The sequence below is a fragment of the Pollachius pollachius genome (genome assembly GCF_949987615.1).
Source record: "Pollachius pollachius genome assembly, chromosome: 19".
NCBI lineage: Eukaryota > Metazoa > Chordata > Actinopteri > Gadiformes > Gadidae > Pollachius > Pollachius pollachius.
In genome coordinates, this window is record NC_136952.1 from 10,150,257 (window position 1) to 10,175,320 (window position 25,064).

The 25,064-nt window shown below is 43.2% G+C and overlaps 1 protein-coding gene across 1 annotated transcript in view; it reads left to right on the plus strand.

Annotated features, from left to right (window-relative positions):
* antxr1c (ANTXR cell adhesion molecule 1c) overlaps positions 1–25,064 on the plus strand; it is a 27,548-nt gene continuing 2,484 nt past the window's right edge. The window contains 17 exon segments of the mRNA XM_079757016.1: positions 1–572; positions 8,031–8,102; positions 9,471–9,542; positions 10,030–10,111; positions 10,326–10,356; positions 10,488–10,561; positions 11,005–11,073; positions 12,227–12,307; positions 13,399–13,459; positions 14,501–14,599; positions 15,194–15,263; positions 18,579–18,657; positions 20,986–21,081; positions 21,577–21,615; positions 23,175–23,273; positions 23,530–23,697; positions 24,301–24,381. Of these exon segments, the coding sequence (XP_079613142.1) occupies positions 415–572; positions 8,031–8,102; positions 9,471–9,542; positions 10,030–10,111; positions 10,326–10,356; positions 10,488–10,561; positions 11,005–11,073; positions 12,227–12,307; positions 13,399–13,459; positions 14,501–14,599; positions 15,194–15,263; positions 18,579–18,657; positions 20,986–21,081; positions 21,577–21,615; positions 23,175–23,273; positions 23,530–23,697; positions 24,301–24,381 (1,431 nt within the window). The 5' untranslated portion in view covers positions 1–414.

The window sequence follows — 25,064 nt, forward strand, 5'->3', positions numbered from 1 at the left end:
TCCGCATGACCCATTTCCATTCGCCTGTTATTGGTAGAAAACAACTTTGTTAATCATCCTCCTTTACCCTTCTATCACTGGATTGGTTTTTGTCAACATTTTTCTTCAGAATTTTAAAATCGGTACCCGCGTGGATTGTGGTTAGTTTTTTTACAGGAAACTTTGTTGTCATCTCATTTCACCATTAGGCGTTGCGCAAAACTAATTGAGTCATGTTTGACTTATTCAAATGACTGAAATCCGATCCACATAAAAGTCCATTACCTGCTTTCTCCTGGAGCCACTCGTCGACCTTACATTGCCTATGCAATGTACATTTTAAACTACCTTTGTAATGTGACAAGGCGTTGACCTATATCTCAATGCAAGTATTTTTTCCAAGGATTAGACGTCTTATTCTTTAAATGAAAAAACATGGCACGTGTTACGAAAAGCATGTCCATTGTGCTCGTCTTTATGGGATTATTCCTGCTCTTGTCGCCATCTGCACGAGCTGAGCCCGAGACCCCTGACGAAGAGGAGGAAGAGAGCTCGTGCCAGGGGGCCTTTGACCTCTATTTCGTGCTTGATAAGTAAGTAGTCAAATTTTCGTCATCGATACAAATAGAGAGGTGATTTAGGATTTAACCTGTGCTAACATAGTGCCAATATAAAACAAAAATAAGTGTTAAATGTTAATATTCGTAGTTTCTTATTGCAAATATTATAAAAGTCAGACTTGCCAAAAGCTCTTATTTTATCATGATTTAGAAAAATCCGTTTGGGAGTTGGATTGCCCATCATTACATCTTTGCCTGCTCAGTATCGGACGCTGTACGCGTGTGCGGATGACGCTCTGATGGAAACACATGCTGCACAAAATGTGCATACTGAAATTATCATTTTAACATGCCCATGTTGTTGTTGCTGTTGTTGTTGTTGTTCAACCGTTTACCTACGCAAAATGTTGCATGGCTAAATGAAACTAACTTCCTCGCCTTGATCCAATTTAATCAGTTCAGCACTTGCAGGGCGTTTAGTTTTTTTTTATCTTCCCCCAAAGCCTCCTTCTTTTCCTTAGGGACCAATGTTCTTCCTCAGCAACCGATTCATTCATTTCATTTTGTCTGCCCACAGCGGAAAATGTTGTGGTTGTGGCGGCGTGTGCAACGCCGGACCTAAGCAGAAACCAGCTCTACCCATGAGCAAAAAATAAAATAGTTTAGAAGAGGCTTCGCCGCTCAGCAGAACCGTACACCCAAAGTCACTATATGCCTTATATAGTATATCATACCCATAGCAGTACTATCTACCAACAAGTTGGCCTATGGCCTATATGGACTATTAGCATGAGACAAGGTTCTCAGGGTTCACAAAAGAATAACTTATCCTACTTGGTTATTGTGAGATTTTAACCCAGACACATGCACACTGAGAAGGATTCGAAATTCTTCTTCGTCTCTTTTCCTCTTGGGGCATAAAGCATATCATGCTCCCCAGATGTTAGAAGAATCATGGGTTGTTTTTCATCCATGAGAACCAACACATGTTGTTACTAAAGAAGAACACGTTTTATTGGTCAATCTCTATTGTTAGGCTGGCAGAGAATCAGGAAGTTCAGTTTTTGCTGACTAAAGACATTTACGCACTCCAGAAAAATGAGTAATTAAAGACCCCTTGCTTTCCACACAAACAAACACGCACGCACGCGCACACGCACACACACACACACACACACACACGTGGCACTACAAGACTGGTAGACCCGGGTCATTGCCAATAACACAGTAGAGTGTAGTAGTGGCTTGGGTGCTGTAGCCAGAAGGTCATGGACTCCATCCCTAATGTTTCATAGCCATCGTGTCCCTTTGTCTCCTGTCGCACTAATGTCACTGATATAACTCATGGCATTGCATCATCACAGCCAGGGTTAGAGGTTTTGAGTCCCACTGCTGAGAATGTTTATATATGCATCATGGTATACAGTACCCATGCTCTGGACAATGGCTTATGTTATTTTAGGATGTATAGTCAGAAGATTTTATGTGTATGGCATAAAATCATAACCTCTGTCGGGTTAAGCCCTCCCAGCCAGAGGTTCACTGGGCTGAGGGAACATGTAGCAGTCTGAGTGATTGGGTGTTGTAACTGAGTGTTACATTAGGGCATCAAGAGGAACGCTGCAAGGCCCGGCCTCATTATTATGGCCAGTGGCAAGGAGGTTGGTGAAGTTCGCTCTAATGAGGCTTTGATCCGATAGCCTCTGGTGGCTCGTAAAGAAACCCAGAGACGCCATTTATACTGTGTAGGCTCCGGAGAACCATGGCCCTCACTGGGGGGAGGGAGGTTTGAATGATGTCATGAGAGTCATGTGGAACTAACTGAGTGTAACCAGGTTAGAGATTTGTTTTATTTTCTTGTGTGGAAGTTGTACGATTTTAAAGCTTTCCAAACCTACTCCTCTTTTAACGTTTGCAAATCAACTTTTAAAGTTAGTTTGCAAACAAAGTTTGATCTTCTGTTTTTGTGTCCCGGGCAATGAATCCTGTGTACCTTTGGTAATGTTGTTGTTTTTTCTGTTGGTTTAGCATAAACATCTTAATATAGTTGGATGATACTAAATGTTTCGGGACATTTTCTACTCCAACCATTCAAACCAAGCAATTCCAACAGAATATCAGTGGCTTGCTATGTGTCCAAGAATGCCAATTTTACAAATAATTTGTACTTTGCCTTTATACTAAAGGGTGAGAATAGAGTTGAGGGACTTTGGAAGCCACAGAATATTATTTTTACGCCTGGACCGCAGCTGTATAGCGGTATCTTGAGTCATATATCTCGATGTCTCTCCCCTCTTCTCCTTTTACAGTAAATCCCCCATCTAGTCAGTTGCTGATGCAGCAAGACGAGTCATGCCAACCGATGATGGCTACATTACCGAAGCTTAGCAGCCACAGACGTAATTTCCAGCATTTGGGTATTGGCTCACACCATTCCCCTTTAGTTGTAAAATTGTCATTCATGGACACGTAGCAAGCCAGTCATTCTCAGGGCTAGAGGCCAGCGTTGATGTAAAACCATCCAGTTTTCAATCAAACCCCTGCCCTTGATGATTCAGGAGTACTGTGGAGCCTTGCACTGTTTATTATGGAGTGGTAACCAGCCAAAGACATGGTTTTAGGTGTAGCTATTCCCAAAGCTTGCATATCTACAAGACACATCTGTCATTTCCTGGGGTCAACGAATTATAGAGAAATTGCACTGCTGCTGTAATGCAATGTGATATTAACTGTAATTCTGAAATTGAAAGGATGAACATTAAGTCAGTTGCTCCCTGATTTGAGTCAATTTTCACACCAATTGAGGTTTGTAAAGTTCACTCAAGATTACATTTCATGGCAATATTAATGATAATGTGCAGAGAGAGCGAGAGAATCTGACAATGTTTTTCTTCCTCTCTCTCTTCCCCTTATTGGCTCTCCTTAGCAGTTCCCATTACCTCACTCCGTCCTTATTTATTATATTAACCAGCCCAGGATTCCAATCGGCAATGAATTCTTCTAGTTGTTTATACATTTACTCCTAAAATGCTATTTTAAATAATCACCTTTGCCTTATTCAACACTATTGCCCAATTTCACCATCCCTTGCTTCTCTTTCTTAATGACTATGTTAACAGTAATGGTCAAATATGTTTTTTGTGGTTTGTGATCAAGTCATCTGTTGGCACCCTAGGAGCAATACATCATGGTGCTGATGTCCAGGCAAACCGATGCCAGGGCTGCAGCTGTGCATCATAAACAATTTAAACACGCCAGGAGCCCTCCTAACTTTGGAATGCTCTTTTCCGCATGGTTCTTAACTTTCTCATACACGCTATGAGGGTATACACATCACTCCCACACATATTGGTCCATCTCTAGAGGGAACAAAGGTTTCTCGTTGGCTATGATTCTTGGCAGATGGAAAAGGGGAGCCATGTTTTAATGTCCAAAATGTCGGGTCTCCCCAGGGGCACTGGGGAACCGACCACAACAAACAGTTATGGTTTCTAAGAAGCCCTTTGAACTAGCTGGCAGAACTGAACAACTTTCGGCCTTATTGGCATGGCCGCTCACGGCAACATGTGTTTGCACAATCCTGTTCACTCTGGTCCCTTGATAAGCAGCATATGAAATGGTGTCCTCTCTACAGTACAATTTTTATTTTCCAAGCAGCGAGAGGCTGCAGTGAGAGTCCAACCGCCCAACTGTGCTCCAGAAGTAAAACCGTTCTCCCACCAACAGCTACATCTGTTGAAAAGTAGGTTAGCGGTTTTAACATGTGTCCGGGCTAAGGCAGTTGAACGGGGCCATTGGCTGTCGGTGGCTGGGTGGTTCGAGTGGGCCCGGGTGGAATGCTGGGGAGGCCACAGGTCTGTCCTTGAGAAAACACTAAAGGGTGAGAAGAGAGTTGAGGGACTTTTGAAGCCACAGGTTGACGGAGGTTTATCCCACATAGCGTTGTACTGGAACTGGTCTGGCTTTGACATGGCTCAGTCAGCAGGGAGTCACATGGTTGCTTCAACAGGACTAGCTAAGGGAGTTTGGTACCAGCTGCTTTTTCATGTAAAAGTTTCCTTTTTTTGATCACTGGCACGTGACTTGGCCATATCAATCACCAGGTGTATCCATCTCTCTCTCTCTTTGATTATCTTTCTCTCGCTCTTCTGTTTCATTCAATCTTCTCATTCTTATGGTCTGTGTATGTTTTTTCCTATCATAAATTCACCTACTGTACTTAGCATAATTTTCCTTCCATCCCATTCGTGAAGGAAAACCACTGGAGTTCAACATTGTGCTCACAAACTACTCCGTCCACCCTAGTGAAAACAAGAAATATAGAGTGTTATTTCCCCCTCAGCCATTTGCTAATAAACCTTCCTACAAAGTCTCAGACCATCTTATAGATGCATTCAGGAGCTCATAGCAACAAAAGAAAGAACTTGGATTGGTCATCACAATCAGAGGAGCTGTTTCTACCCAGCATTGAGCCCCTGTCCATGATTCTTTCATCTTCTTCTTTGTCGTTGAAGTTTGGACTGTGTTCGAGCTGTGTGGTTTGAGAAGTTCACACACACAGATCATCAGGGGAGTTTCAGCCCTTACGGTCACAATTCTTCCGTGATAATCCCCTCCCCCCTCTTCCCCTTGCAAATTTCCCCCGTGGATTTGCAAGAAATCGCTCATCCAAAGTTTTTTTAATTGCATCTGATAGAACACTAACTTTTATTATTAATGTTCTCATTTTGAGTGGTAGCAGATAACAGAATCCAAACAAAAAAGTGTGATCTAAAAAAAACAAATGAGATAGTTCATCTCAAAGATATACACTAAAGCTAAAAACAACCCACATCAGTTTGGGATCAGTTTTGAGTCATGTCAAGGTTTGTTTATGTAACTTTCAAGTCTGAAATGTGTTCCTGTCATCATAGTCAGTTCCTTTGCGCCGTAGGTCTACCCTGTAAACCCAATTCTCTGATCGCGCTTTCTTGCCGTTTTTTCGGTCAATTTCCATTTCTTTGTCTCGTTTTTAACCTTCCACCAATAGCACACAGTACACAACAGTTCATTGTTTCAGCGATTACAAAGCGTCAAATAAGAAACTGACTTAGACTTGTGGGTCTATGTGGCTACAGTTTTGGGTTCAAAAACAGTTGTCAGAGTTCACTCGCAAGGTAAACATGCTCCATTTGAGGTAACTTACAAGAACAAGCAAAACACTCTGAACTGTAAGCATGCCATTATTATTAGATCAGAAGGAAAACGCCACATTAAAACCTTTCCATTTCCTTTGAGGACCTAATAAGAAAATGGGCCTCTCTCTCTCTCTCTCTCTCTCTCTCTCTCTCTCTCTCTCTCTCTCTCTCTCTCTCTCTCTCTCTCTCTCTCTCTCTCTCTCTCTCTCTCTCTCTCTCTCTCTCTCTCTCTCTCTCTCTCTCTCTCTCTCTCTCTCTCTCTCTCTCTCTCTCTCTCTCTCTCTCTCTCTCTCTCTCCTCTTTGCTCTGTTTGGACAGGTGATAGAAAACTGCAAGCTAAGTCTTCGTCCCACAGCTACATGCTATACCTCAGAGCTGCGACATGTTCCAACGCAAACATGACCCTTTGTGATTCAAAAAGAACACGTATAACTTATGCACACTGAAAAGTCTTGGACTTTAAATGTGGGCCCATGTTAAATATTTAGAACTTCTACATATGTGTCTGCATGGTCATTGAAAGGTTTGTATGGAGGATGGCTGGTGATGGTTTGAGTCATTGAATCCTTAGTGTGCTCTTTTGTTTTTTTAATCGGTACCCATAAAGACTTCCCTCAGGGCAAAGACCGTCCTATCCATCGGTCTTATGTGTGTGTGTGGGAGTGTGTGTGTGTGTGTGTGTGTGTGTGTGTGTGTGTGTGTGTGTGTGTGTGTGTGTGTGTGTGTGTGTGTGTGTGTGTGTGTGTGTGTGTGTGTGTTCATGTGTGTGTATGCGTGTGAGAGAGAGAGAGGGAGAGGAGGAGAGAGAGATATACAGATTGGGCATGTTGTGGTTAGGCAAGTGGATGTTTGTCTGTAACCGAGTGTTTTCAGACCATACTGCTCACGCTGCAGATTCTTTTAAACACCAAAGTGAAAAAACAAGCCCACTTGTCCTCCCTCACACTTTTCTAAAAATATTCTGTTGAGCTTGTAAGGTCTTGTCCTTTGCCTTTGCTTCATCAGCCACATTGAAAACCCCAGAGTCTGGATGATGGAGGCAAAAGAGTAGTGCACTTGTCATTAGAAAAACACTTTTTGCAATGTCTTGTCAATCCCCACTGCTTTTGTAAGAAGTTGAGTGATGCAGAGTTGTGTAAGCTAGTCCAAGCAGGCCAAGCAAAAGCCCTGGAAACCTCTCGACTTCACATGTTCAAAATGGATGAGTAGGGACTTCAAATATTAATGTTGAAGGTTTTTTTTTTACTGTGTAAAGATGAGATGACCAAGATACAAAACAGCATCTTTCCTGCAGGAAACGTCTGTATGGGTGTTATATTTTTAAGTGTGTCTCTAAGGGCGTTGGGTTTATCTGGAACAGGACTATACTCACTTTAGCAAAGTGAAACTGAAAAAGTCAACTCAATTGACTTCAATTGACTAATTTTGTTGCTTGTCTTAAAACATCAGATCAAATTGAATAAATATGAGCAGATATTGTGGAAATTATTTGGGTCAACTCCTCTTTAATTCAACTGTAAAAATAAAACAGATTTCCTTTTTATGACAAAAATGCAGCAGTGGTACTTGTGGTTCTTCTTTGTATTAAATCTTGTGATACTAATGTGACGAAAAAAGAATGCAGAAGACACAAAGTGCTGTAAGTCTAATGACACAATGAGTCATTATTAAGAGGCTATTTAAAGCAGAACAGGTCATGTAAAAATAGATATGTTATGTCCTAAGAGATGGCTTTGTTTAGCACCGTTTCTTGTGAGTCGTTCTGTGCCTGTCCACATCTGCTGGACTCTATTCCCCAAGACTTTCAGAGTCACATATCCTCTGTCCTTCGCCCCAGCACACACACTCAATCTTTTCTTTCTGTTTCGACAGTCACACACAAACACGCACATACACACACACACACAAGCACACACACACTAATTTCCTCTAAAACACACACACACTCACATCTTACACCAAAACACACACACAAACACACACACACACACACACTGACAAACATTACCTCTCAAACCCAAACACCAGTGTGTGCAGCCGAAGTGGGGGCAGAACCTACAGGGTATTTCCCGGTAGCTTTTTATATTAGTGTGTGTTTATAATGGAGGCCCCTGGGGAGTGTGTTTCCTGGGCCCTCAGGGACCGGTTAAGCAGTGTCGTAAACCTCACCACCCAGGGTCCCCCCACATCCTTTCCTCTCATCCCAACCCCCATGGGCTCCTTAATGAACCAGGATCTGACCCGTTGTTCTGTTCTCTAATAGACTAAATACCGGTTATCTGTGTGTGTGTGTGTGTGTGTGTGTGTGTGTCAGGTCCGGCAGTGTGATGGACCATTGGGACGATATCTATTACTTTGTGGAAAACCTGGCAGAGAAATTCAAAAGGTAAGCTACAATATATATAATGAATGTACACTTATTATAAGCCTAATCAATCACACTCTATACCTTTATATATACACACTCTCTTTTGGATTCAATTTGATCAGAGAGCAAGTTTTCTACATTTGTTTGTGACTTGAGGAATCGTTTACAACGAAGGAAGCTCTTGAATGGAAGCACATACACACACATCAATTATTCCAATCAACAAACCATCTTGGAGGAGAAGCCATATGTTAAGCCATTTCATCACCACTGCATCGCGGGTCTACGACCATGTGTCACCACTCTCAGACTGAGCCTTTTCACTTAGCCACTAATGGTAGTAGCATTGACGTCATCGACTGTTATTTGGCTGATGGCATGAGGGAATATGCATGAAGATAGTCAGGCGGGAACCAAGGTGATAGTCGTTAAGGTGTTGAAGATTGTCGTCTCTCAACAAAGCCAGCTTCATAACAAGTCTGGTCTAAATTTCCATCTCAAGAATCTTGAAGACAAAGAGATCTCCATAGTCTATGCATGGAAACACGATTTACTCCAAAATCAAAGCCCCAAATAGAATTCTCGGTAAGAGACTAAATGAATATATGAACATTGCATAACAAATAATATTTTCAAGACAGATTCAGCTTTGGAATCCTTGGCTTTCGATAGCAGACCATAAACAGCTCCCCCCCAAAAAGCGTTAGTGATTACACATTGGCTGCCACGTGGCCCGGTTCGCGTCTTGTGGGATTGAAAGCCTCTCCAGTAAAACAGATGAGCAATCTCTCCCGCACTGTTTGTTTATAGTGCTCCTCTCTGATGTTTATTTAGAAGGCATCCACACAAGGATATACACAGACAGACACACGCTTGTTTTTCTCAGGGTTCCTATTTGGGTGAGCGCTTTTGTGAAAATGTCTTTGCATGCACTCACACGCGAATAAACTCAGAACCACCAACACACCCGCACACAAAGAGAGAGAGACCGAGAGAAGGAAGAGCCAGGTCCACAAATCCAGCATAGCTTCATCCTTAATCTTGTTATGAAACAAAAATGCGATTGTTGTGGAAAAGTTGTATTTTTGTGCTGTTTTTCGCTGGAGCACATATGTTGTTTATTGGTGACAGCGTGTCCCATAGGCAGCATTTCCCTCAACAGATTGTGTGCCTGCATTCCATACATACAGATTAAATCACTTACAGAATCATATAGTATTGTCTTTAAAAAGAAGGGAATTAATATTTCCTTTGGGGATGTTTACAGTAATAGGCTTAAAACAACATATTGACAAATGTATGAAAACTACGGCCTCCCTTTTCAATATGAGGTGATTGTTGTCTGTTTATTTATTTCAACCTTTTTGGTTTGTTTTCTGACTACAGCCCAATGCTGAGGATGTCCTTCATCACCTTCTCCTCTGACGCGGTCACCATCATGAAGCTGACCGAGAACAGGTTCACGTCATTACAGAACATATCATGACCAATCAAACCCACTTTTCCTCAGATAGCCAGACCAATTCGCAAACGTGTTTTCCACGAGGCATTATTAACAGGCGCAGACAAAAATGCCTCCAGACGCAATCGGATAGACCAACAAACAATCAGCAGAATATGTACCAGCCAATCTTGGCTGTTGAGAAAAATGCCTCAGCTGTGCTCCCATATGGTGCTTCTCTGCTCAGTCATCCTATTAAGCCCACCCCATATCAGATAAACGGTTGTGATTGGTCCGACTCGGGCCAGGTCTGCTGGAAATCTGTCTGAACGGGAGGGGGGCCAGACACATATGCCAGAGCAACATGAGCTTGCAGATTTGTCTGGTTCCCAGGCCTGCGTGTCCCCACAGGCTCACAAGCTCAATGACTTTGATAGGAATTTCTATCGGATTAATAACAAGACAATGACCAAAAATGCTTCCTATGCTCACCTCCTCCCTCAGGGTGGAGATCAGAAAGGGGCTGAACGCCCTGCATAGAGAGATCCCTGGTGGAGACACCTGCATGGACCAGGGTCTGATGCTGGTAGGTTTGGGTGGAGAACATAACGAACATCTGCTAGCTAGGGCGCGACACACAGAATATAGACCCTTGGGGACAATTACTCCTTAACTTAACTCATTGTGATTCTCAGTCTCACTTGTATTTCGCTCTCGATTAAAGTGTCTGTGCTAAATGTTAATTAGATCTTGACTGCCTCATACGGTTTCTGACTGTATTGTTATCTTCTAACTTCTAGGCAAACCAGCAGATATACCACGAGAACATAGGTAAGCTCTCTGAAAGACTCATCAACAGATACACGCAGACACACACACACACACACACAGAACGACATGGACGACATAGAAGAACGATCAATGATATTTCCCTCTTTAACGTGTGGCATGTTACTCCAAAGGGACGGCCAGTGTTATAATTGCACTGACAGACGGAGAGCTGCAGGAACATCAGCTCAGGGATGCTCAGCAGGAGGTAAGGATTAATGACCGAATATATCAGCTCTGTATTAACTCTCTTATAGGACCGATCTACTAACTTTACTGTGCTAACCCTCTATTATCTTTTGTACTCTAACTCTACTATACAATACTGTACTCTCTACTACTGCTCTTACTTTAATATATACTACTGTTCTCTCTTCTACTGTTCTATCTCTACTATATACTACAGTACTCTGTGCTATGGTTCTAACTCATCTATTTTCTACTGTAATCTCTTCTGTTGTTCTACTACTGTTCCAACTCTACAATATTCTACTGGCCTGTCTATCTTACTCCTCACTCTCTCCTCATGTACTAACCATGTACTTTTGTCTACTGTACCGACTCTTCTAAGGTATCCATTGCCCAACATTTACCAACAATTCGGTTTTAATGCCACAAAGATAACGACTGTACATGTTTCTTTACCAACAGGCGGAGAGGGCCAGGTCTCTTGGTGCCATTGTTTACTGCGTTGGAGTGAAAGAATTTAACGAGACTCAGGTAAGCCAAAAGACAATTGAATTCAATTCATGTTCCATACATTAAGTCCCAAGTAGATTAACTATCAATTTTAAGAAGCATTTTAATTTGCACAAACCGCTAATTAATCTAAAGAGGGCAACTTTACCGCTGGTCTTTTTAAAAATGGCCTCAAGATACTTTGGAATAAATGCCATTTGAAAAGTCTGGTTTGGAACTGAGCTCAACGCTATCTCGTGAAATCGTGTCCACATGCAGAGGCCTGTCATCGCTAACTGATGTCCCCAACACCACACCCCGACCTCCTAGTGTGTATGTGTGAATAAATACGTTCTACACATGAGCGGCACACTTAGTTTATGCCCTTAGGCTTCACAAGAAGAACTTGATGTACAAAACACTGCGAGCGGGACAACCACATCTTAATCGAGAAGGCAGATACGCAAGATGGTTTATGCATTGATCGAATGCGCATCGTGTTACCGCATGTACGTTCTCACCACTTGCAGTTTATCCCAACCTATAATTTAAACACTTCCTGAACTACCAAGCCAATCCCAAGGAAGAATGTCGTCCATTTTTCTAAGGGGCCTCTTGGATCGGTTTGGCTGCCTATCTCCCAGATTGGTCAGAGTCTATGTCTAGAATTTCAGTATTATTCAAACCATTACCTCGAGATGACCAGGATGTTTCGGCTTCTTGCATTTCTGATTCAACCTGGATTTTGACCCCTGTAATGTTTCGGCTAGAATGACTCCTGTGATAATGATTTGTTGGCCGTTGCATTGATTGTAAATGTACCTATTATATGATTTAGCATAATGTAGAGGTCATTAAGGGTTGTTCCCACCCAAGTCGACACATGCACGCACGCACACACACAACCACACAATCATATATGGACAAACATATACATGTCCCTGTAATTGATGTCTTCACGGGTGAATAGTGGTATTACAGATAATGGGTTCTGGTTTTATATTTGCATGGTTGTAAGAGTAAACATGCGCTTCATCTAATCATATTTTATCCACTATGTCTCTTACTCTTTCTGCTCTACATACCTTCTTCCTCTCTCTCCCTCTCTCTCTCTCTCTCTCTCTCCCTCTCTCCCTCTCTCTCTCTCTCCCTCTCTCTCTCTCTCTACCTCTCTCTCTACATCTTTCGCTCCTAGCTGGCCACCATTGCAGACACAATCGAGCATGTGTTTCCTGTGTTGGGAGGATTCCAAGCCCTCCGAGGGGTCATCGACTCGGTAAATAAACCAGAGTGAATGAAAAAAAATGCACCGAGTATGTAGCCATTTAAGAAGTCCCTCTGCCTATGTTTAAACCATATCATCTGTAGTGCATTACAAAAGGTGAGTGACGGCGTCTATACGATTTAATGTAGCAATGTGGCGCAGAGTCCAACTCTTATTCCGATTTTACAAACGCTTATAACTTTACCAGATACACTCGTATCTTTCGCCGTTACGGCTACTGACAAAGATTATTCATTCCAAACATTTCCCCCACCACCCCGTTTTGGCAGTTATGAATGTTGTGTGTTAGAAGTTCATGGAGTTGTCTTATTTCTCCATCTGTGTTGAATACACAATGAGAACGAAGAGTTGGGATCTGGATGAAACGTTGTACGGGGGATGGATTGAGCCACCCGAATCCTCTCGGTGGTCTTAAATCAGGATTTTTTATTTGTATACGACAGGAAGAACCACCAACTCATTTTAATCCTTTGTTTCACAGGGATCCCAGAAGGAAGCATTTACTGTAGTGTCAAAGAGCACAAATGGAGAATTCACTCATGAGCTTGAGCAGAAAAGCAGGCGGCCGCATTTGTAACAATGAGAGCCGCAAAAAGGAAGAGGAATGATTTAAGGATTCAAACGTTAGAGTTAGAAGGAGGCATTTTGGTATTACTTATCTTCCAGAATACCCCCCCACCCACACACATGTTACATCGTTTAAATGGGCATGAACCCAAAATCAACGTGGTAATATGTCTTAAAGGTAAATCCTATGTTTTTGAGAGCCTCCGCCAACAAGTTAGTGAACGGTCCCCTCTGCTCTGAACGCAAGTGGCATTTAATACGTCAAAGGGCCTTTTAGAATACTCTTTCACGTCACTACAAAGGGAAACCAGCGGCGAGATGGGTGTGGACGTGTTGAGCTCCTTCTGGGCAGCAGTTGTTGCCAGCATCCGAGAGAGGGTTAAGCTTATCAGACAGATATAGTACAACACCACGGTGTGAGTTGATGTGTTGAGCTTGAAAATAGGATACCTCTCAGAGTCTGATTCTCATTCTTTCACTCTCTCTCTCACACTCTCTCACACACTCTCCTCCAGATCATTAAGAAGTCCTGCATTGAGATCTTGGCGGCTGAGCCGTCCAGCGTGTGTGCAGGAGGTGAGTAGGAACCACGGATTGAAATGCAATGATAGAAATCCCATCAGTACGACACAGCCGTACAAAGACACATTTCTTGTGTACATACACACATAGTAGGTGTAGCTCTCTGAATGCTAGAGTTATGAATTATTAGAGCCGATCCAGTTGAAGGACAATACATTGTAGTATTATAGTATGGAGTTGAAGGTAATATTTAGGGCATATCGTCCCCATCATATTTCAATTGTCTGGTTACCACGATTAGGTTGCTAGGTCTTTGATAGGTCTTCTAAGCAGAAATAGTTCTGAGCCCTGCTACACAGGAAAGATTATTGTTAATGAAAGGCTATGGTCAATAATCCAAGCTTTTTCTGCCTTGACAAAGAAAAACTTTAACAGGGGATAGAGCAGTGGAATAACACGTTACGCAACCTCGTTTGAACACTGTCAATGTTCTTGCCGTTCAGAAGTTTCCTGTAGTTTGGAAAATACCAGTGGATTACTGCTATATTTACAACGAGGAGGGGAAAGATAATCAGGAGGGGACATTAATTGCTTTGAATTCAGCATGTTAAAGAGGTGGTGGAATCATAAAAGCGCTGATTAAACACCAAATCCTTTACCAAAATACGTATTCTCTTGACCTAATTCCAACCACATCTTTTTACATGTGGGAAGCGCACATCTGCTATTGCAGTTTGTTGAAGAGCAGGATCCCCCTGGGTCCTCTCTGTTGAAGACATCCCACACACATCACATACAGTCTTACGTTCCTCTCAGCCCTCGCAGTTAGTCTGTTGTAAATCTGTAAGCTGGATGTGAGTGGCTATGGTGCATTTTTAATGTGTAACTTTGCAATGATTGAGGTCATAGTCTAGAGAATTAAAAAGCACAGTATTTAACGTTTATGGGTTTGAGTGGTCACTCGGTAATTGGGTATCAAGTGTCTTCATTCAAAGAGTTCTTGAATGTCACTGGTATTTCCTCTGACTTTAAGTCTTTCTGGATATTATTGTTACAATGTTTTCGACTTCACAATGTAAAAAATGTCACCCTCAGAATCATTTCAAGTGGTGGTGAGAGGCAATGGCTTCCTCCATGCGCGAAATATCGACCAGGTGCTCTGCAGCTTCAAAGTCAATGACACCATTACTATAAGTAAGTAAATCATGACCTTACTGTGCAGTGCAATAAACACACTTGCTGCACACACTATGGGAACTCTGTATTTCCCCACCAGTCCAGAATGGATGTACTTCACACACATTATGAACTTGGTGACACAGTTCTCAAATGAACATGAAACATTAGGGGATAACGGTAGAATACATCAATGTTTCCACGGTAGGGAGTACTGTAATGCCCGTACCGGATTCTACAGACTGCTAGTCTTAAACCTATGTTTTCTGACCGCACTGCAGGGGTCGAGTGATATGGCCAGACCGCTGATTGGTTAGTCTATAAATAAAGCATATAGAACTAGATTATACAAATATGACAATGGATAAAAAATGGATTTAAATGTTAAATAAAAAAAAAGATGTACAATATTAGGCAGTAGACTAAGCTTGTTTGCACAGGTACCTTCTCACAGACAATTCATACCTTAAGGGTCTGTTTTGCGAAACAGATACACGTGGGCACTGGGTACAATGTGAACAATGCCATGTAGAGGCGCCATAAGGATTGGATTTGGAAAAGGAATGGTTATTTATCCAGATGTTTGTTCATTCCTTCCCCCTCCCTTGCCAGATGAGAAACCAGCCCAGGTGGAGGACACCTACCTGCTGTGTCCTGCCCCCGTCATCGGGGAAATCGGGAAGTAAGTACGCTGGTGAATTGGCTTGGGACTCTCTTGGAGAGTATGTTTGTTTACCCTCGGAAATGTCATACAGAAATGTACAAGGAAAATGGATTTTATTGCCTAAAAATTGTGTCACACGATAAAGATCGTGATTGCAATGCCCCAAAAGTTCTTAAAAATATAATTGAAGTGCCCCTTTTAGTAGTCTCTTCAGCGGTTCATTTTGACGTCCGAGTGCGAGAGAGGGTTTGGTTTCTCTGACACTTTTAGTGTAACGCCATGGTGTGTGTGGGTGTGTGGCCAGCTGTTGATGTAGCAGAGATGGCGTAAGAGGGAGAAAGAGAGATAGAGAGAGAAAGAGAGAGAACTTCTGTGCAAACTTCTGTGCAGAATCGTTTTAAAGCTAGTCCAGCAGTTCAATTCCCTCCACGTCGTCCCTCTCCCATTTGCCGTTCTTGATTTATAAATTAGCTTGAAGTAAATATAAACACTACTGAAAGTTGAGTGTAGAGTAAGAGGATGAGAGACTTTTAAAGTAAACAGTAGATATTTCACCAGCCAGGGTTGATGATTGCTGACCTCGGAGGCTGTCGAAACCCACTGTCAATGTCAGGAACAGGGTCATAAACCAGGGGTACACTATGTGCTCCTCTGAAGTGCATAGAGGTCTCTGTTTCTCTCTTTCCCAACTTGTTTTTCCTTTTTGGGAATCGTTGTGATCCGTGAAGATAAACCTCGAGCTGAAACTGATTTCCCTGAAGGCACCGCGTCTCAAACCTCCCCCTCTCAATGTCTAACCTCATAGCCCTGCCCCCCCCCCCACGGCACGCTTTGGTCTCTGGGAGATCCAGCCGAAGCAACGCTCCCCTACCTCAAACCCCCCCTCTCACCCCGCCCTCGTCCAGCACGCTCCAACTCGCAGTCTCTGACGCGCAGACACAAACAAAGAGTCAGCCCCCTCACGTGTGTGTGTGTGTGTGTGTGTGTGTGTGTGTGTGTGTGTGTGTGTGTGTGTGTGTGTGTGTGTGTGTGTGTGTGTGTGTGTGTGTGTGTGTGTGTGTGTGTGTGTGTGTGTGTGTGTGTTGGATCTTTCATCTGGTCGTCTAACTCCCTCACCGCCCGCCATCCTGAAGTGACCAACGTCATCTTGCTCTCTCTAATCAGTACTGAACTCCCCCCTCTGTCTCTCTCCCTGTCTAGTTCCCTCTCTTTCTTTGTCTCTCTCTCTAATCTGCTGTGCTGTTTGTTTCCTATATCCCTCTCTCTCTCCCCCTCATATTCTCTATGTCTGATCCCCTTCTCTGCCCATCTTTTGTGTCTCTCTGTGCTGCTGTTATTTTCCCTCTCACCCCCTGTCTCTCTATGTCTCTCTCCCCCCTCTCTCCATCTCCTCGGCCATCTTTTTCTAATCAGAGATCATTTATCATCAGTTGAACTCCCATGTTACACGTATGCAGCAACACGCATGCGACAGGGATCCTCTTACCAGAGGAAATGGGCCAAGCCTATTTAAACCCATACACACACACAGACCCAAACGTGCACACACGTTTTAGCACAAGTTTGAGAAATAATCGCAGTCTATACTACACGCCTGGCACCGGATATCACATGACCATTCGCGTAAACTGGTCACGTGCGGGGGGTAAACAGGAAGCAGCTGTTAGCTGGGGGTGAGTCAAGTCAGATGTTGTTTGTTTTCTTCCAGGAAAAGAGTCAAGTGACAGGGGCGTGACCAATCAGGGTAGGACCCATCGTGATTGATATGAGCAAATCGGGAGGTGAACGTGGGCATCAAGCCATCATTCTCAAAAGTCTCAGTTTCAGCCTGTGCAGACGAAAGGGCCATCCCAGAGTTTCTCAAACCATAACGATTTCAACAGCATTTCCAAAAGACTAAAGAGTTTTAAGGGTTCTCTAAGTAGAGTAGTGAAGACACATTAGCAGTGAGGAAACATACAAGTGTGGATGTGGCCTTAGTTGAAGCCACGCAAACAGGGCTGCGCTCCGGCGAAAAAACAAGGGCACACACACACACACACACACACAGACAGCCCAGACCCTGTTTTGAAGTTTAAAACCCCCAGTCCCCAGCTGGTTGTTGTCAATGAGGTATGCTGCTCATCGTGGACTTAGTCTCTCACTCTCACTCTCACTCTCTCTCTCTCTCTCTCTCTCCCTCCCTCTCTCTCTCTCTCTCCCTCTCTCCCTCTCTCTCTCCCTCTCTCTCTCTCTCGTGGGTGTATTTACGGGAGTCGGGATACAAGTTTCACTGGGGTCACTAAGATCACAGAAATGTTTCCACTCCTACTCGCCATCTAATGGGGATTTTGAGGATTTCACATGTGGTCCGTTAGGTTCCTCAAAGGGCTTTTGGCCCTTCCTGAGGTTTTGAATCTGGCCGAGCAGGATCTTGTTATAACAGTGTTTGTCCCTGTTGATGGATGCAAAACAAGATGTTTCCCTTTTGGATGTGCAGGATGTTTAGCCCTGATCCACTCAACCTCACTCCGCTCCGCCACTGTTTTGAATTTCCCTCCTCATGCTGTGAAACCCTTAAATGATAAATAATTGTTTTAAAATGATATTCTGAAAGACGTCGCCTAATATAAGCCATTTTGTGAAAAACAGAAAAAAAACATCTTGAATCCATTTGGGGTTTGGACTGGCCACCGAGAGGATTAGAAGGAAGTTGAATCGCTCAAAGCGTTTGGAAGAATTGGAGTGCGTAGCACATATCATTTATTGATAGGAATCCACATTGATACATCAGCCATGTTTTTGGTTCCCAAATGTACAATTTCTGTCCGAATTTGTGTGAAGGATCTGTCTGACTGTAAAAAATTACAAACAAAATGTTCAGTTTAGTTTATATTTTCCCCAGTTAGGACTTTTTCAGGGTCGTTGGGGAGCTCCTTTTCAGTGTTATTGAGTCCTCTACTGTAAGCAATTTCAGTAGTTTTGGTTAAGCTGGGTGCATGAGTAGTTTTGTATGCACAGCGCGGCATATCAGAACGCCCAGTGCCTGCCAGACAGATAATAAAACAAAATCAGCCATACGTGGGCTTGTTTGGGGCTCTCACACACCAGGCTCCTCATAGTACTGTTTGTGTTATGATTGTATTTGTGTTTACCATTCATTGGTTATTTAGCAAAGCACTCATTTCAGAGACATTAAGGGTCAGGTGAGGGCATCTTGCTCAAGGATGCTTACAGGTTAGGCTGCAGACATGGGGGTTGAACCCAGGACCTTTTCTGCTGGACGTCGACCACCCCAACCACTGTCCTGCTCTGATACCGTTTCCCTGTGTGTTTGCTGTGGTTTTCTCCCAGAGTGATTTATCTGCAAGTCAGCATGAACGACGGTCTGTCTTTCATCACCAGTAACGTGCACGTCACCACTACAGAGTGTGTAAGTACACGCTATGCTAATGTCATGTAATGTCAATGTAATGGCCTCATGCTCGTGCACACGGTCTGCTTCATCTGTTGATCCCTCCTGTTCCTAGTTAAGTCCAAGTTCAGATTAATATCACTTTAGGAATACATGGTATTCATAATAGCATAATAGCTTAATCTGTTTGAATTATGAAATTTCTTTATTGGTTTGAAGAAATACGATTTGAGATCTGAATCTTGGAACGGATTGCATAGAAAAAAATAATAATAAAATCAGTCCATCCTCCTCTTCCAAACCTCCTGGATCTCATGTTTTCTCTCAGATGAAGCAACATGGTTTCTCTCATTCTTGATGAAGTGACAATGCGTTCAAATTAGTGCTGTCAGTTTAACGCGTTATTAACGGCGTTAACGCAAACCAATTTTAACGGCGTTAATTTTTTTATCGCGCGATTAACGCTCTTTTGGTTTGGCAAACATTGTCGTTTTTTCACCTGCTGTCTAGCAACAACTAGTCACTTAAGAAAAACTCCAAAACCCTACCGGATCTAGCTACACCGGAAACAAAACAACAAGCACGCCGCACAAAAACTCCTTAAAAGTGTGTGTGTGTTTGTGTGTCACTCTGTTTGAGCCTGGTACTATAGTTCAATGTTGTCATTAGCTGTTACCTCTTTCCGACCAATCGCAGTTCAAGGACCACCTGGGCTGTACCACTTCGGAAGGGGCCGCTCAGTTACTCCCCTCTAGACAAAATCGACTTGGTTGCGACGTTGACAGTTTTTGCGTGTTACGGCTGTTGAGTGAGTGAGAGGTTGTGGGCGCACAGCTCAGGCTGTCGGACGGCGCTGCAAGAAACTTTTATAAACGCAATATTGTTATCCCGCAGTAATCAGCCCCATAGCCCCGAAACGTTAACGGCCCACCCCAGCTCTCCCGATTACCACTCCGCCGCCGTGTGTGTGTGTAGGTGTTATTCGATAGCCTGGTAATGTGTATAGGCCTTCGTACGGTAGGAATATTCATGCTGGTTTAAATAATAAATGTTATAGTATTTCCCACCTTTAATGAGCAAGAGTTTTGTTCGAAAGTTCAGTGATTGAAACAAATAAAAGCCTGGGCTATTGAAGTTTTACGGTAGGCCTACCACTGTCATGCACCTCCCTGATGTCAAGTGGACCGGGTTGAATTCACTGCGGGTCTCTTCTTATATCCATCTTACCAAATATATTTTATTACTGTCCTTCTCAACACTCTGATCTCATTAAAAGGCTAGCAGCACGAAATCAAGGGATATTTAGTATATAAAGAAATGTGCAATTAATCGCGAGTTAACTATGACATTGATGCGATTAATCGCGATTAAATATTTTAATCGCTTGACAGCACTAGTTCAAATATACATTCAACCTCATCCTCGACCCCCTCACACTCTCTCCACCACACTCATCCAAAACCAACCACTCCCTCCCTTTGAAGAGACACCCCACTCCCAATATGATATCATATCCCGGGATTGGGTCCATGGAGAATTGGGATATAAAAGGCCCAATTAGACCCGCTAAAGCAATTAGCAACGCGTGTTCATGGCATCGGACAACAATGGTGTTTGCTTCAAGAATTACCCTCACAGGGTTCACTGTTCTATGGTCTCTGTCGATACAGTGGTACGATACTGTTATTAGAAGATACTGAATGTTCTGGTGTAAACTAAATATGACTTGCATGTTTCTTAGTCTCTGCTTTCTTTGTCATGCAAATGGTACTTTAACTAGGATGTCGCAAGACTATAACCTTTTTGTTTTTGTAAATATTGTTTGGCGGTCTAAACTATGATCTAATAAACCAATAAATCCTCCATTTCCAATTCAATTTGGTAAACTAAAACACCGATGAGCAGAAACGATGCTTGCTGATTTACAAGGAAACTCTTAAAAATACAATATTTAAACGTTTGACAGCGGAAAAATTAAACCAGATGTGATCTACAGTTGGCCGTCTGTAATAGAAAACATCTTTGCCAGATTTGACTCTTTTTGAATCAGTTTACTTTTTGAAAATAAAACAACTGATATATTAGTGTGTTCTTTTAATAAAGGGCAAGTATAAAATATATTTGCAAGGACATGGATACATCCCGGTTCTATGGAAATAGCATGTAACACTATTAGTACTGTACTAATGCGACTATTGTGTTTATGATATGTTAATTAATGTTGGCATGTATGTGTGTGTGTGTGTGTGTGTGTGTGTGTGTGTGTGTGTGTGTGTGTGTGTGTGTGTGTGTGTGTGTGTGTGTGTGTGTGTGTGTGTGTGTGTGTGTGTGTGTGTGTGTGTGTAGTTTGACGGCACCATTCTGTTGATCACCCTGCTGGTGTTGTTCATGCTGCTGGCCATGCTCTTCATGTGGTGGTTCTGGCCGCTCTGCTGCACTTTGGTGAGTCACAGAAACAATTCCAAGACAACACTCTGTCACCAATGCTATCACAATATCACCAATGACAACAGGCGATCAACATAACAACACATGTCAAAGAGGACAACCAATGTCACCATAACGTCATCACGATTAACAACCCACCATTACCAATGATATTTCATTGCCCCTCATAACGACATTCCGTCGGCTGACAGCAGCCCCATTTACAACCCTAACCGGAAATTGTGTTTAAGTGTCTCTGAGCAAGACCTATAAAGATGTTCTTGATTATATTAGAAACTAAGGCAGCTAGAATTAAAAATTGAATTCACTCTTGAAACTCTTGTAACAACACTCCAGGTTGAATCCCAACCTTTAACCAACAGTAATAAGTGTTAGATCAATGTGAAGTGATGTTGGCCCAGTAGTGATGGCCGAACTTCATGTGTGACTACATGTGTGTGTGTACTGGTTCTGATTTAAAAGCCTCTCGTCTTCTTTCTCTCGTCTCAGGTGATCAAGGAACCGCCACCCCCTCCTCCCCCAGAGCCTGTAAGTACCACACACACACATGCACGCACACACACATATATACACGCACGCACACACACACACGCACATGTGCGCACACACACAAAGATACACGCACGCACACACACACACACACACACACATGCGCGCACACACAAAAACACATGCACATGCATGCAAACACTTACACACATACAAACATGCGCGCACAAACACACACAAACAAATACACAATATATGTACTGATGAAGTTGACTTTGCGTGTATCGCGACATGTGCTGTGTATCGCTTACTGAACACACCACAAGGCACGCTGGGGGCGGAAATAGAACACAAAGAAGAGTTATCTAAGCACTTTCTGTCCCAATTTAGATATAAATATGGAGGGAGAGACAATGTCAGTATATATAAATATATTTATATATAGTATTGTAGTTTTTCTTATTATTTTTCTCTCACTCACTTCAACTTCATATATGTGTAGTCTACGAGAGAGAGACAGACAGAGCGAGAGAAAGAGAGAACTATTAAATATAGTCTTTGAGTGTCTCTCTCGCTCAGATTGATGAAACTAGATCCTATGTATAGTCTGAGAGAGAGAGAGAGAGAGAGAGAGAGAGAGAGAGAGAGAGAGAGAGAGAGAGAGAGAGAGAGAGAGAGAGAGAGAGAGAGAGAGAGAGAGAGAGAGAGAGAGAGAGAGAGAGAGAGAGAGAGAGAGAGAGAGAGAGAGAAATAAACTATCAGACTATATGTAGTTTATCTCCGTATCTTGTCTGTCTCAAGAACCACATACATACACTGACACTTATAGTGTGCACTTGGCACGCATACACAGTAAGTAAAATCTGAATATTATAGATGTGAACCCAATGAACCCCTTTATCAGTCTGGGCCCGTGGTTGAGGTTTCACTAGAATGTGCTGGCACATGTGTGTTCAGGGTCTGATCCCATGATAAATGGTGGAAATATACACGGCTGAATCCATTGCTGGAGTGAAATGCTGTCTATTATCTTAAGTATGTCAAGATCCTGTGGACATTTTTCATTATTTTTTCATAGAGTGACAGAGCACTTCACCCTGACAGATATTCTTCAGCGAAGAGGCTGAAACTGATTTTATGTTCTCTCTGATCTGGCCGCCATAAATCTATTCAAAGCATCTGTTCTAGTTTGTCGAACGTCATGAACAAAGCTTTGGACAAATCATGAATTCTGAAAACTGCAATGCTGCACATTGACATGTGCATGCATACATACATACAGAAAGGCAACAGTAGCACAGTGCCAGAGCTTGGATATGATTACACAATAAGCAGATAAGTAAGGATAAACCAACGTTATTAATCCCATCTGGAAAATGTGGGAGTCGCACAGGCAGAATTATTCTACTTTGAATGACCAAATAATAATACATTTGTTGATATTACGATTAGCATTTGTGCGACGTAAACACAGAATCTCCTCGTTATTAATCATCGCGGCAACCGTTCTGATATGCTAACCCTAACCCTAACCATGATATGCTAAGTTGTTGACACGATCTACAGCAGCTGACGGTTAGCGATCTTTGTTTCACCAGGAGTCGGACGACGAGGACGGCCTCCCCAAAAAGAAGTGGCCCACCGTGGACGCCTCGTACTACGGGGGCAGGGGCGTCGGGGGCATCAAGAGGATGGAGGTGAGGACCTAAAGACACACCTGACTGACCGCAAGGCCCGGTCCAGTGCCCGATGAGGTCACGCACGCACGCTATGGTTTGGTCGACCAGCGCGGTCCTTTATATCTGATCGTCTCCAAGCGTTTATCATACTAATCACACGATTGACAAGGTCTCCAGTCCGGTGATTTATGAATGGAAGTACTAACAGTGAGCACGTGAGGGGGTTTTGGAAAGCATTACGCACCGGCATCACTGCAGTGTTTGTTGACCGCAGGTACGCTGGGGGGGGAAGGGGTCGACCGAAGAGGGCGCCAAGCTGGAGAAACCCAAGAACGCCGTGGTCAAAATGCCCGATCAGGAGTACGAGCCCTTTGAGCCCAAACCGAAGAAATCTCACAACAGGAAGGCCCCTCAGGACAGGAAATGGTACACACCCATACAGGTAAAGAAACACGCTCACAACCCGAAACCATAAGGATATACTGTTCATATGTATATGTATATCTTTCATGTTTAGCACATTCTATCACCCAAGTGACTTCGGAAAAATTCAGGAGAAGGGATAAGGGGTGTCTTGCTCTAGGGTGCCCGTACAAATATGATGCAGACATCGGGAATCCAACCAGGTCCCTTCCGTCTGGGAGTGGAACACCATAGCCCCCCTGCACTATCCTGATCATTGAAGTTATAAGATAATACACAACAGGAAAGGGAAACAAGCTCACGTCGATATAGAAACACAGGACAGGAAACTACAGTACAAACCCATTGAGATAAGAAAACAGAACTCCAGCTGATGGACTGAATGAACAATGTTGACACTTCTCTTTGGCTGGAGAGCCCTCTCCCAATGGAAGCCAGATGTGGCTTTCCTTTTTTTTCTTTCTTTTTTTGCCAGGTTATTGATCATTTATGTCATAATCAAAAAATAATCAGTTCAGTATAAAAATAATTTCTTACTTTTCATGAGTGAAGCAATGGGGAAATATCCAAACGCAGCTGGTGATTGGACAAAACACTCACTTCCTCTCCTGTTCTTTCACAGGGTAAACTGGACGCTATCTGGGCTCTGTTTCGCCGGGGTTACGACCAGGTGTCTCTGATGAGGCCTCAACCTGGAGATCATGTAAGTACTGCCTTTACAACGACAAAAGCAGCACTGCACTGCACCATGGGAGGTGTGTGTGTGTGTGTGTGTGTGTGGGGGGGGGGGGGGGGGGTTAAGAAACATGGCTACAGCAATGCTTTTATTGGCATCGCTTTAAAACCATCCAGGGGGTGACACCAGACTCTGTCCTTCCATTACTCCCTCCCCACCCCCCCTTCCTATCTCTTCTCCTCCTCCTCTTCCTAGTGCTGTTATGTTTCTGTAATAGGAGCTGTTTTCTGGAAGTGGCTGTAAGGGCCATGTCGGGACACACATCATTTCACTGTTTTACCTTCTCCCTAACCTTCACCCTCGTTGACTGTATTATTTACTTCATCAACAGAAACCACAGGGAGCCCACCCCCCATATCCCCCCAATATCCCCCCCCCCCGTGGTTTCTGTACTGACTGACGACTTCCTCTCTGCCTCTACCTCTCTGTCCATCAGTCCCAATTACTTTTTATGGGCTGATTGTTACGTCTATTGCCCGACCTGTTTCTCTCTCTCTCATTCTCTCTCTCTCGCGCTCTCTCTCTTTTGCTCTATTTCTTTCTATCCCCTCGTCTCTCGTTTAACTTGTTTGGCTCTGCCGTCTACCACACACCTTAGTTGGCTCGTTCTCTTTCTCCCTCTCGTTTTCCCTCTCTCTCTCGTTTTCCCT